Here is a 14,596-nt window from a genome sequence, read left to right on the forward strand (position 1 = left end):
TTTTTTTAAAGGCACTGCTCTGGGCAAAGCCAGGGTAGGGATTGTTCTGGTCTCCCTCCGGTGTCCCTGGGGGTATTTTTACGGAACCCAGTGGGTGGCAGAACATAACGAGGACTCTGGATGTAGTGGAATGAGCACAAGGTTTTGCATCCCGGCTCCACTACTTGTTGCCACATAGCTTTGAGAAGGTTGCTTACTCTCATTGAGCCTCATCACTAAAACCTCCCTCCCAGGTTGTCGCAGAGCTCAGTATCTGAGGCTTAGAATGGGGACTCAGTGGAAGCCAGTTTCTTTACCCCTCCTTTCTGTGCACTTGGCTCACAACATATCTGGAGTGGCAGGAAAGCAGTAAAAGTAGTCATATCCTAACTTTAGATTTCGAAAGTCAAAGATACTATTTTGCCAAGCTATTTTAGATTCTGGTGTTTTTTGTTTGGTGGATTGGTTGGTTTGGTTTTTGAAACAACCAGTAAAGGATTTTGGACTTTTCTTGGCTCTGTTGGAGGCTACCAGTTACTCTGGGGGTTGAGTAGTGACTAGAAGTGGGTATGAAAAGAACTTCCCACATTCTGGTAATGTTAGTTCTTGACCTGGATACTAGTTAGGTGGGTGTGTTCGCTTTGTGAAAATTCATCATTACATACTTAACAATTTGGGCACTATTCTGTACTTGTATAAAAAGAAGGCTTTTAAAAAGAAAAAATAATCACAGACGTTACTTTTGTGAAATGCTGTCCATTGGCATCTGTTGCCATATAGAAGCATCCTAGTGCCTTTTCTGAGAATCCTTCCTTCATCTGAAAATGTTGACATGTTTCCCATGGCCTTTCTTTTTGGGGTATATATGTCTATAACTAATTCAGATGTCTTTTGCGAAGGAAGATTGAGGTTAATAAAGGACAGATGGCTGGGCGCGGTGGCTCAAGCCTGTAATCCCAGCGCTTTGGGAGGCCGAGACAGGCGGATCACGAGGTCAGGAGATCGAGACCATCCTGGTTAACACGGTGAAACCCCGTCTCTACTAAAAAATACAAAAAACTAGCCGGGCGAGGTGGCGGCGCCTGTAGTCCCAGCTACTCGGGAGGCTGAGGCAGGAGAATGGCGTAAACCCGGGAGGCGGAGCTTGCAGTGAGCTGAGATCCGGCCACTGCACTCCAGCCCGGGCAACAGAGCGAGACTCCGTCTCAAAAAATAATAATAATAAAAAATAAAGGACAGATTTCACGCTCTGATCATAGTTAAGTTGGAAAGATAGCAACTTGTACACTAGTCTCTGTTTCTAGAGACTGCCTTAAACTTTATTGGCCTCTTGACCTAAAACTGTAATATAGCACTCTTGGCTTTTAACTCAGCTCCAAGGTGACAGGGTGCTTAAAGATATCTTCTCTATTATCTTAAAAATGCCTACATTTGGTTAGATTATAAAGTGGCAGCAAATAAATGGTTGTCTTTAATGTCAGAGAATGGGTAAATTATTGTTTATCCTACTATAAGCAATTTTAATACAATTCAAATCATAGGAGAATTTTATGTGGAAACTATTTGGAAATAAAAACAGGCAAAAAGTTTTATGTGGTTTTTGTATTTGTATTTTGCATAGTTTTGGGGCCTTCAATTCTGTGTGGTCCAAGAAAAAAATCTCAGCCTCTATTTATTTTAAATTTGCAAAGACTTCAGTGTTCAAATCATTTAACTCTACCAATATTCTTTCTTGTGTATGGACAAATAAACATGAGAACATGTCTGTACTAGGCCTTCCTGGGATTGTGTTTTGGGTAATGACAATAGATGAGAATGAACTGGGAGTATGAACTCAGACTGAGAATGAGAATCGGAAGAGGATTAATGAACGAGGAAAAGGATACGAAATCTGACTTCCCCCACTACCAGAGGAAGAGAGTCTTGGTTCTCTATCAGAGGAGCTATAGACTTTATTAAGATGTATTTTGTGGCCGGGCGCGGTGGCTCAAGCCTGTAATCCCAGCACTTTGGGAGGCCGAGACGGGCGGATCACGAAGTCAGGAGATCGAGACCATCCTGGCTAACCCGGTGAAACCCCGTCTCTACTAAAAATATACAAAAAAAAACTAGCCGGGCGAGGTGGCGGGCGCCTGTAGTCCCAGCTACTCGGGAGGCTGAGGCAGGAGAATGGCGTAAACCCGGGAGGCGGAGCTTGCAGTGAGCTGAGATTCGGCCATTGCACTCCAGCCTGGGCGACAGAGGGAGACTCCGTCTCAAAAAAAAAAAAAAAAAAAAAAAGATGTATTTTGTTTTAGCCTTGTTTTAGTTTCTAAAACTTACTCTATCTGCAGGATATGGATTTTTCAACATTTGAGTAGTTATTTGAAAAGTTCATAAATGTAAATGCGAAGTGATGAGCAACTTTATTATAATAACAGCATCGTGAGTGCATCCTATATGCCAGGCAGTAAATACATTATAATTTTGTCTTTATATTTGCTTTTTAAATGCTCTTGTAAGTTACATCTTCATTTTGAGGAACCGAAGCTAAGAGAGGATAAGAAACTTGCCTAAGGTCACATAGCTAAAGTGATAGAGCCATCGTGGTCCAAGCCCAGAAATGTAAATTCCCACTATTTCATTTTAAAATGTTACTTTATATTTAAAATTTTCCTTAGGTTGCATACTTTGTAAGAACTATGTTTTTTGACATGCCTGTTGGACCAGCTCTCGCAGACTGCTTATCTAACAGATGTTTATAGTTGGCTGCTGACCGTATTTTAACCTTTAAAAATTTTTTTTTTAATTTAACTTTAAGTTCTGGGATACATGTGCAGAATGTGCAGGTTTGTTACATAGGTATACCTGTGCCATGGTGGTTTGCTGCACCTATCAACCTATCATCTAGGTTTTTGTTGTTGTTGTTTTGAGACAGAGTTTCACTTTTGTTGCCCAGGCCAGAGTGCAATGGCACGATCTCGGCTCACCACAACCTCCACTTCCCGGGTTCAAGCGATTCCCCTGCCTCAGCCTCCTGATCATCTAGGTTTTAAACCCTGCATGCATTAGGTATTTTTCCTGATGCTCTCCTTCCCCTTCCCCCTGACCCCTCGACAGGCCCGTGTGTGTGATGTTCCCCTCCCTGTGTCCATGTGTTTTAATTGTTCAACTCCCACTTATGAGTGTGAGTATTTGGTTTTCTGTTCCTGTGTTAATTTGCTGAGAATGATGGCTTCCAGCTTCATCCATGTCCCTGCAAAGGACATGAACTCATTCTTTTTTATGGCTGCTTTTTAACCTTTTTAATGAGTTTGGGGAAAGTGCGTTCCTTTCTCTCATGTTGGGACTTAAAATTTGTGCTTTGAGGCCAGGCGCGGTGGCTCACGCCTGTAATCGCAGCACTTTGGGAGGCCGAGGTGGGCGGATCATGAGGTCAGGAGATCGAGACCATCTTGGCTAACATGGTAAAACCCCATCTCTACTAAAAATACAAAAAATTAGCTGGGCATGGTGGCAGGCGCCTGTAGTCCTAGCTACTTGGGAGGCTGAGGCAGGAGAATGGCGTGAACCCAGGAGGCGGTGCTTGCAGTGAGCTGAGATCGCGCCACTGCACTCCAGCCTGGGCGACAGAGCGAGACTCCGTCTCCAAAAAAAAAAATTGTGCTGTGCGTCTCCTCCAGACTTAGCAATAGGGAGAACTAGCAGTGACTAAGGAGGTTGACATTAATGCCAGTTGTAAGTTAAAGGCTCATCTTTTCCATAGGTCTCATTCTGTGTTCTGACTCTGCCTCCAACTATATTACTTAGGGGAAATCACTTAACCTTAATCGTAGGCTGTCATCTGCACAGTGAGAGTTGAATTAGATCTCTCAAGTACTTTGCCACTCTAAAACTCTATAATTCTATGTTCAGAATTTTGTTTTTCTCCCTTCCTTCCCCCTGAATTTCATTTATTTATTTGTTTATTTATTTTGAGATAAAATCTCACTCTGCTGCCCAGGCTGGAGTGCAATGGCCGGATCTCAGCTCACTGAAACCTCTGCCTCCCGGGTTTAGGTGATTCTCCTGCCTCAGCCTCCTGAGTAGCTGGGATTACAGGTGCCCACCACCATGCCTGAGTAATTGTTGTATTTTTAGTAGAGATGGGGTTTCACCATGTTGGCCAGGCTGATCTCGAACTCCTCACCTCAGGTGATCTGCCCGCCTCGGCCTCCCAAAGTGTGGGGATTACAGGCGTGAGCCGAGTGTTGCAGTCTTACAGCTCACTGCAGCCGTAATATCCTGGGCTCAAGCAATTCGTGCCTCCGCCTTCCAAGTAGCTGGGATTCCAGCCATGTGCTACCATGCCCAGCTAACTTTTAAAAATTATTTGTAGGGGCAGGATCTCACTGTGTCACTCAGGCTGGTCTTGAACTTCTGGGATCAAGTAATTGTTCCACCTCAGACTCCGAAAGTGCTGTAAACTGTAGGCATGAGCCACCACACCCAGCCGTTCTTTTAGCCAAGTATCAAACATAAAGTGAATACTGCAGTATCTGGACATAGTACACACTCAATAAAATGTAGTTGTTTTTGTTAGGGGATTTTCCCATGAAGAGTTTTCAGCAATTTTTTTTTTTTTTTTTTGAGATTTCAATATTAAAAGAATGGAGATCAACCAAGAAATTTTCTTCATTCTGGATACCCCCTCCTCATGGCTGTTTCTGCATAGCTCTGGCCAGTAGGGAAAACTCAAGCTGCTAGTGTCTGTTCTTTCATCTCATTTGGAGTCATCTCATGACTACCTCCTAGCAACTCTATTTGCCTTGTTCCTGGGAGATGATATACTGAGAGAAAACAGGAGAGCAACTGGTAGTAAGAGATCTGTAGCACAAAATGTTGAGATTAATTCTTCATAAATACTAGGAACAGATTTGTGTTCTGAAATCAGACTCATGGATGTGTGCTTTATATTAAAACTCCAATTCTGAAATAACTGTTATTAAAAGGTTAGAATCAAGGGCCTATGACTGAGGAGAAGGAAACTAGAAATTACAAACTTTATGCTTTTAGGATGATGGAGTTCAGAGTTTCCTTGCCATCATGTAGTATAGTTTATTTACCCATAGAGGAAATCCTTCAAAAACATCCAGCCTTCATTAGAAAACTGCCACAGTAAGAAGTCCTGCTTCTTAAGGCAGCTGCTTATTCAGCTGTTAAGTTCTAGTCCTATGGAAGCTATTTTATTGAACCTAAATCTGTGTCTGTATTTGTTTCCTTCATATGACAGTCAGTACATCTTCCCTTCTAGCATTAAATGTCCTCCCAGATATCTCATTCTTCCCTCTTCTCTCATTTGTACTGTTAGACTTCTTCCCTCTTCTTTTTTTTTTTAAGAGATGGGGATCTCACTATGTTGCCCAGGCTGGTCTTGAACTCCAGGGCTCAAGCAATCCTCCCACCTCAGCCTCCAGAGTGCTGGGATTTACTAGCATGAGGCACCATGCCCCCGGGCCCCTCCTTTTTGTTCTTACTCTTGACTCTTCATCACATTGTCTTTCCTTACATCTTCCTCAGTGCCTTCACAATGTAAATAGAAACGAAACCCAAAAATAATAGCAAAACAACTTTTCTTTACTCCTGTTCTCTGTGCTTTTATCAAAAATGTAATATTTTAAACAAATCCATGGCTATTTCTGTGCAGCTGTGACGAGTAGGGAAAACTCCAGCTGCTGATGACTGTTCTTTGTCATATATTTGGAGTAATCCTGTTATTATTAAAATAATTCGAAAATTACTTTTGCCCCAAGACACAAAAGCTGAAATACTCTTTTCACAAAGTATTGTTGGTAGGTTAGTAGTGATTTATACATATATAATTAGGATTGATTTTTTCTCAGTGTTTCTTCATTGCTCAGCCCCTTTGTAACCTTCATTGACTGAAAGCAGATGCTTATATCACCATCTCTGATTTTGCAGAATTGATCTGTCCTTACACTACGTTTAGCATTGATTGTGTATGGAACATAAATTGCTTTTCTGATGCATATGTATTCCACAACTCTTTTGGTCTGTGATTATGCACTATAACCTATTTAATTGAAAAGAATGTGCTAAAATTTAGTCATTGTCCATTCTGCTTACAAAAGCAGTTAAAACATGCTAGAGAAATATATCAAAATTTAAAGAGGCCGGGTTTGGTGGCTCACGCCTGTAAATTCCACTACTTTGAGAAGCCAAGGCAGGTGGATCACCTGAGGTCAGGAGTTCAAAATCAGCGTGGCCAACATGGTGAAACCCTGTTTCTACTAAAAAAAAAAAAAAATTAGTCGAGCATGGTAGCACATGCCAGCTACTGAGGAGGCTGAGGCATGAGAATTGCTTGAACCTGGGAGGCTGAGGTTACATACAGTGAGTTGAGATCAGGCCATTGCACTCCAGCCTGGGCAACAAGAGTGAAATTCTGTCTCAAAAAAAAAAGGCTGGGTGCGGTGACTCATGCCTGTAATCCCAGCACTTTGGGAGGCTGAGGCGGGCTGACCACCATCATGGCCAACATAGTGAAACCCCGTCTCTACTAAAATACAAAAAATTAGCCGGGCGTGGTGGTGCATGCCTGTAGTTCTAGCTACTTAGGAGGCTGAGGCAGGGGAATTGCTTAAACCCAGGAGGCGGAGGTTGCGGTGCGCCAAGATTGCGCCACTGCACTCCAGCCTGGCGACAGAGGAAAGCTTTTTGCTCAAACAACTGGTAAAATGGAGTTGCCGTTATCTAACAGGAAAACTCTTGCTACTTGGGAAGGTGAGGCAGGAGGACTAGAGCCCAGGAGTTGGAGGCTGTAGGGTGCTGTGTTTGTGCCTGTGAATAGCCCCTGCACTCCAGCCTGGGCAGCACTGCAAGACCTCATCTCTTTTTTTGTTTTTTGTCTTTGTTTGTTTGTTTCTGTTTTTTTGTTTTTTTTTTTTTTTGAGACAGAGTTTCAACTCTGTTGGCCAGGCTGCAGTGTAACGGCGCAATCTCGCGATTCTCCTGCCTCAACCTCCCGAGTATCTGGGGTTACAGGTGACCCATGACCATGACCACAACCGGCTAATTTTTGTATTTTAGTAGAGATGGGGTTTTGCCATGTTGGCCAGGCTAGTCTCGAACTCCTGACCTCAGGTGATCTGCCCACCTTGACCTCCCAAAGTGCTGGGATTACAGGCATGAGCCACTGTGCCCAGCCGACGTCATCTCTTAAAAAAAATTAGTTCAGCCGGGCATGGTGGCTCATGCCTGTAATCCTAGCACTTTGGGGAGACTGATGTGGGTGGATCACTTGAGCCCAGGAGTTCGAGACCAGCCTTGCCAACATGGCAAAACCCCATCTCTACTAAAAATATTTTAAAAATTAGCCAGGTGTAGTGATGCATGCCTATAATCCCAGCTACTCTGGAGGCTGGGCAGGAGAATAACTTGAACCTGGGAGGCGGAGGTTGCAGTGAGCTGAGATTGCACGACTGCACTCCAGCCTGGGGAACAGAGAAGACTCTGTCTCAAAATAATAATAATAACAATAATAATAATAATATTTCCACTTTCATGGAAAGTACTTAGTACAGATTCTGGATACAAACAGATGTTTGTGCTTGGCCAACATTTGGAGGCAGTAAAGAAAACTTACAGAATAACCACATATTAGAACTTGAGAAGGAGACTATGTATATATATATAGTCTCCCTATTAAGTAATTTACCTAAGTGGTTTAAATAGGAATGTTTAAAGTGAATCTTGAAATCTCAGTGTTTATAATTGTCAAGCCTCTTTTTTTAAACAGAGGTGTGTGATCAACAGGAAGTGTTTTTTTTTTTCTAATTTTTATTTCATAGACCTAGTGAAGCTTCTTAATTGTTAAATATTGTTATAACAATATATCTGGGCCAGGCGCGGTGGCTCATGCCTGTAATCCCAGCACTTTGGGAGGCCGAGGTGGGAGGATCACGAGGTCAGGAGATCGAGACCATCCTGGCTAACATGGTGAAACCCCGTCTCTACTAAAAATATAAAAAATTAGCCGGGTGTGGTGGTAGGCACCTGTAGTCCCAGCTACTCAGGCAGCTGAGGCAGGAGAATGGCATGAACCCAGGAGGCGGAGCTTGCAGTGAACCAAGATGGCACCATTGCACTCCAGCCTGGGCGACAGAGCGAGACTCCGTCTCAAAAAAAAAAAAAAAAAAAAAAAATATCTGGGTGGTACATGGTGACTCACGCCTGTAATTCCAGCACTTTGGGAGGCCAAGACAGGCAGATGGCTTGAGCCCAGGAGTTCAAGACCAGCCCCGTCTACATGGTGAAACCCTGTCTCTACAAAGAATACAAAATTTAGCCAGGTGTGGTGGCGTGTGCCTGTGGTCCCAGCTACTCAGGAGGCTGAGGTGGGAGGATTGCTTGAGCCCAGGAGGCAGAAGTTGCAGTCAGCAGAGATGGTGCCATTGCACTCCAGCCTGGGCAATAGAGTGAGACCCTGTCTCAAAAAAACAACAAACAAACAAAAAATACATCTGGGGCCAGGCGTGGTGGCTCACGCCTGTAATCCCAGCACTTTGGGAGGCCAAGGCAGGCAGATCACCTGAGGTCGGGAGTTCAAGACCAGCCTGACCAACATGGAGAAACCCCGTCTCTACTAAAACTACAAAATTAGCCGGGCGTGGTGGCGCATGCCTTTAATCACAGCTACTGAGGAGGCTGAGGCAGGAGAATCGCTGGAACCGGGGAGGCGAGGTTGCAGTGAGTGGAGATTGCGCCATTGCACTCCAGCCCGGGCAACAAGAGTAAAACTCCATCTCAAAAAAAAAATCTGGGAATATAAGTGCACCAAGGACTCTAATTTTATATTTCTATTTTTAACATATGAGACAATACCTTATCCATAATAAAGTGCTACAGTTTTCAGTCATGTAATTAGTGGAACATATATTTCTCTGTGACTTAGTTTTTTTATTTGTAAAATAGAGATAAATAATAGCACTTATGTCATAGGTTGTTGGGAGCGATTAAATTAGTTCTAGCCACATCCTATGGCATGTGCCTATAGTTCTAGTTACTTTGGAGGCTGAGTGAGACAGGAAGATTGGTTGAACCCAGGAGTTTGAGGCTGTAATTTGCTATGTTCTTACCTGTGAATAGCCACTGTAGTCCAGCCCGGGCAACATAGCAAGACCTCATCTCTCTAAAAAATTATTTAATTCATGGAAAGTACTTAGAACAGTGCCTGCAGACAGCTGATACTCAATAAATGTCAGCTGTTACTAAAACGAAGCATTTGCTTCTAAGACACTTGGCTAATGTGTTAAATACTCTTTTTTCCAAAACTGCAAATATAGATTTGTTGTTGGTTTTTTTTGTTTTTTGTTTTTTGCTTTTTTGAAATGGAACCTCACTCGTGTCATCCAGGCTGGAGTGCAGTGGTGTGATCTCAGCTCACGGCAACCTCCACCTCCCAGGTTCAAGGGATTCTCGTGCCTCGACCTCCCCAGCAGCTGGGATTACAGGTGCCTGCCACCATGTCCGGCTAATTTTTTTGTATTTTTCATAGAGACAGGGTTTCACCATTTTGGCCAGGCTGGTCTCAAACTCCTGACCTCAAATGATCTGCCCACCTCAGCCTCCCAAAGTCCTGGGATTACAGGCATGAGCCACTGAGCCCAGCGCTAGATTCGTTCTTCTTTTGTATGCAGTACATATTTATGGTGATTGTCTTTTGAATAAAAATGATTTTTATTCTTGACTGTTAAGGAAACTTTAGTAAAATATGTCAGACTATTTTAATTGTTTTTTTGTTTTGTTTTTTGCCTGTTACATGTGAATATATTGGTTGAAAACTTTTTAGTTATGAAGTTTTTCTATGTGCTACTGTCTTATATTTTATATATCTAGCATTTTGATTGTCGAAACACTTTTTAACCCCAAATTATGATTTTGTCTTTGCAGGCAAGAAGACAACAAGACCCTAGTCCTGGTTCCAATTTAGGTGGTGGCGATGACCTCAAACTTCGTTAATTAATAGCACAGCAGATGTGTGCCACCCATCTTTACATAGACATTGCTTCTAGTTGGCAGAAATAATTGATTAAAAGACCAGAAACTGTGATAACTGGAGGTACTGCGGTCTGTTTCTCAACCTTAGGCAGTAATAGACATCACAAACTGCCATGGTTTTGCACTATGATTATACCTGCATTTCTGATTTTTTAAGCATGTAGCCAGTAATAATTTGAAGTTTTTTTTCTATGCAAGCTTACCTTGTTGGCATTATTTTAGGGAGTTAAAACTATCTACTTGTAAAGCTCCTTTACTTCCACTTTAATTTAAAAGTTCATGTCATTTAAAAACAGTTCAAGAAACTAAAATTATATCAGAGGGTTTTCTCTAATCATTTTTTCTAATTTTTTTTTTGTACTTCTAGATGTTTTGGTTATACAGCTTCATTTTAGATAAGCATTCTTGTTTTTTGTTTTGTTTGCCCCATTTCCTTTTGTGTTTTTATAGTCTATAGCATTTTAAAACTGCTGATGTTTGCATTATTTACAGGCTAAAAACCTAGTAGCATAGAGCTGTCTGCCACAGCCTTCTGACAAAGTTTACAGTTATTAAAGTTGCAGTATCCTTTTAAATGCTAGTAATCAGCACTCTTTCTTTCTTTCTTTTTTTAATAAGAGACAGGGTCTCACAGTGTTGCCCAGGTCTCGAACTCCTGGCATCAAGCGATCCTCCTGCGTCAGCCTCCCAGAGTACTGGGATTACAGGCTCTTTATTTTTAAACATAGAAGTTTTAAATTGGTATTAATTCTGTACTCTGCCCCAGATTGTTTTAGCTTCTGTTCTGTAATCATGAGTTTGGTTGGAGATATTCTCCATAGATGATCTTCTACTGAAATGCCTAAAGAAGTCACAGGCTGGCTTCTGTTTTATTCAGGGATTTTTTTAAAAAGTCAATCAGAAAAGGGATACTGGAGCTTCTTCATGTATGTAACAGCATATTAAACTGGAGACAGTGATGAATCAGCTACAAAGGTAATACTATATTAAAATCATGTTTAAGATAGCTGCTTTTATGTGTATTTTATATTGCATGCTTTTGTAAAAACATGCTGGGTGATGATGAAAGATTAGTTTTAGAGAGAAAATGTTCATCTGTGCAGAGGATACATTTTCTTCCATTAATTCTGGAAAAAACATTCACAGTTATATATATGGTATTTTGCAAAAGGACTATTAATAGAACCTTTCAAGATAAATTAATGTAAGAATATTTTTTAAATAGGCTGTCAAACTGAGTGCAACTTTTTTTTTTTTAGATACAGACTGGAAAAAAGTGCTAAGTCATTTGGCACCTCCTTACAAATATTTTTCATGGTCACATTTATTAAATGTTACTACATTTCTGAATTTTTGAAAAATGTATTTTATCATAAAATGGCATTATTTTAAAGGGTGAAAAACTGACACAGTCAATTCAGAAAATGAACGGAAGTCTGAATAAGGTCATTGCATTTAAAAAGCATATAACTGTACTTGATTGATGAGGGAGGTGTTACTTTCATTGTATATAGGTCTTATTTCATAAACAGATATCCTGTATCAGAATAAAAATATTTGTTATATATTTGAAGTCATGCATGGTAAGAAGTGTGTTTAAATTGTTATAAACAATAATGCATCATTAAAGGCCATGCTGATCTTGCATAACTATAAGTACTATGAATGAATTTGGTTGGTTTTGGTGGTGTACAGCTCACATGTTTACACACACAGTGCCCTAATTTGCCCTGAGGGAATTGCTTTTTAAGTGATCCTTACAGTGGTGTTTTATGTTACTTTATTACAGAGCTCCTTGGTTTTTTACTTCTGCAGTTAAATTTTTTTAAATAACATGATGATGGTACATTTTACTCTGTTGTCTAGCTAAGGGCTTTCAGTCCACCAGTAAATAAGATCAAATGCTATTAAATGTTCCTATTACCATCCTTCTGTAAATACTGGATTTTCCTGTCATTTAGCACCATGCTGCTTCTGTCTGTCTTAATGCTGGCATTAAGATCATGAGCCCTTTTTCTCCAGTAGTACAGGCTTTGAAAACTACTTCTATTAAGTTATTGATGCAGTTTGATATTTTTTCATAATCTGTATTTAAACAAAATTACATCATTGCATCATCTTTTCTAAATTCATCTCCATTAAAACTTGCCTTAAGCTACCAGATTGCTTTTGCCTCCATTAGCCATACTGTGTGTTTGTTTAATTTACTTTCACAATAAACTTCTGTGTAGTAAAAACAGGGTCTTGGCTCTTTACTGACCTAACCCAGTGATTTCTAAGAAAGCAACAACAGTGGCATCTAGTGGTAATTTCTGTTGATTCCAAAGAAGACTACTTTAAATATAGATATCACAAGGTATACAAATCCCCCAGTGTCTATTATGGTTTTCAAGAAATCTGGCATGATTTACCCATCCTGTGAGATACGACCATAATAGTGATAGTTGGGAGGAAGAATTTTAAATTACACATCCAAATTAGTTCCATCTTTCAAGCTAGTTGTTTTGGAAATATACAGCCATTTTGATTGTGCTGGTGTTATATCAAACATTCTTAAGACTCATGGCATTTTCCTACAACAGAAAAGCCCTTTTCTTTGGAAGTATACCTTAAGATTGACCCGTAATAAACAGATTTACTCATTAACCACCAGACTTACTGCAAATGACAAAAATGCCTTTAAATTCTGAATTGACGCCATCAAGGGAAATTCCAAAGAGAATTCATGCCCTTAATTTCAAAAAATTGAGCAGTAACAGCGTGGTTTTAGTAAGTATATCACTTCTAAAAACATAATTGAATATGCTAGCTTGGGGCTGCTTGGTGAAAAATATCTTCCTTGATTTATGCCTCATTTGGCAATAGGGAGCTTTTCAAGCTATAAACCACTGTATTATCCATAAGACATTACCCCAGAACTTAGCAGCTTAAAACTGTGAATACGTATTATCCCACAAGTGAGTCACAAATCTGGAAGGAGCTAAGATCAACGGTTCTGGTTCAGAGTTCCTCACAAGGTTAGAGTCATCCTGGGCTACAGTCATCTCAAGGATTGGCTGGATGAAAGATCCCCTTTCAAATCCACTAATGTGGTAATTGGCCTCGGCTCTTTGCAGCCTGCTGGATGAAAGGCAGATGTTCCTTGCTAGGTGTTGGACAGAGACCTTCTTCCATTTCATGCCCACTTGGGTCTTTCCATAGGACAGTGCACAGCAGGGTAGCTGGCTTCCCCCAAGGCAAGTGATCCAAGAGAGTACACACCCAAGTTGAAAGCAATTTTTGAGATGGAGTCTCGCTCTGTTGCCCAGACTGGAGTGCAGTGGCGCGATCTCAGTTCACTGCAACCTCTGCCTCCCGGGTTCAAGCGATTCTCCTGCCTCAGCCTCCTGAGTAGCTGGGATTACAGGTGCCCATCAACATGCCCGGCTAATTTTCGTATTTTTCAGAGACGGGGTTTCACCATGTTGGCCAGGCTGGTCTCAAACTCCTGACCTCAAGTGATATGCCCACCTTGGCATCCCAAAGTGCTGAGATTACAGGCGTGAGCCACCATGCCCAGCCAAAAGCACAGTCTTATAACTGAATCTTGGGCTGCCATATTGTATGTTAGAATCTAGTTGCTGGATCTGGCCCACACTCAGTGGGAGGAATATTAAGCTTCATCTGTTGAAGGCGGTGATGTCAAAGCGTTTTTGGACATCTTTCTAAACCACCGCAGTGATATTGAGGGGCGATAATGTGCTAGCAGCTCTCACTCTCAGCGCCGCCTCGGCCTCAGCGTCCACTCTGGCGGCGCTTGAGGAGCCCTTCAGCCCGCCACGGCACTGTGGAAGCCTCCGGGCTGGCCGAGGCTGGAGCCTGCTCCCTCTGCTTGCGGGGAGGTGTGGAGGGAGAGGCGCGGGCGGGAACCGGGGCTGCGCGCGGCGCTCACAGGTCAGCGTGAGTTCTGGCGGGCGCGGGCTCGGGCTCGGCGGGCCTCGCACTCGGAGGTGCCAGCCGGCGTCGCCGGCCCAGGGCAGTGAGGGACTTAGCACCCGGGTCAGCAGCTGCAGAGGTTGTGCCGGGTCCCCCAGCACTGCCGGCCCCCGCATGCACCGTGCTCGAATTCTCGCCGGGCTTCAGCCGCCTCCCTGCAGGGCAGGGCTCGCGACCTGCAGCCCGTCATGTCCGAGCCCTCCCCTCCGCGGCGGGCTCCTGCGCGCCCCAGTGTCTCCCATGGGCGCCGCCCCCTGCTCCGTGGCGCCCGGTCCCATCGACCGCCTAAGAGCTGAGGAGTGCAGGCCTGGCTCCGGACTGGCGGGCAGCTCCGCCTGCAGCCCCGGTGCAGGATCCGCTAGGTGAAGTCAGCTGAGCCCAGGTCTAGTGGGGACTTGGAGAACTTTTATGTCTAGCTAAGGGATCATAAACGCAAAAATCAGCACTCTGTGTCTAGCTCAAGGTTTGTAAATACACCAATCAGTACTCCGTATCTTGCTAACCTAGTGGGGACTTGAGAACTTTTCTGTGTAGCTGTCGGTCTAGCTAAAGGATTGTAAACTTACCAATCAGCACTCTGTGTCTAGCTCAGGGATTGTAAACG

The 14,596-nt window shown here is 42.6% G+C and overlaps 1 protein-coding gene across 4 annotated transcripts in view; it reads left to right on the top strand.

Annotated features, from left to right (window-relative positions):
* CBFB (core-binding factor subunit beta) overlaps positions 1-12,254 on the top strand; it is a 79,616-nt gene extending 67,362 nt beyond the window's left edge. For all 4 annotated transcript variants that reach the window (XM_007994064.3, XM_007994063.3, XM_007994062.3 and 1 more), the window contains one exon: positions 9,910-12,254. In XM_007994064.3, coding sequence (XP_007992255.1) covers positions 9,910-9,978 — 69 coding nt within the window. In that variant the 3' untranslated portion in view covers positions 9,979-12,254. The remainder of the gene's footprint in view (positions 1-9,909) is intronic.
* The last annotated feature ends 2,342 nt before the right edge of the window (positions 12,255-14,596 follow it).

This window comes from Chlorocebus sabaeus, chromosome 5 (genome assembly GCF_047675955.1).
Source record: "Chlorocebus sabaeus isolate Y175 chromosome 5, mChlSab1.0.hap1, whole genome shotgun sequence".
In the NCBI taxonomy this organism is placed as follows: Eukaryota; Metazoa; Chordata; class Mammalia; order Primates; family Cercopithecidae; genus Chlorocebus; species Chlorocebus sabaeus.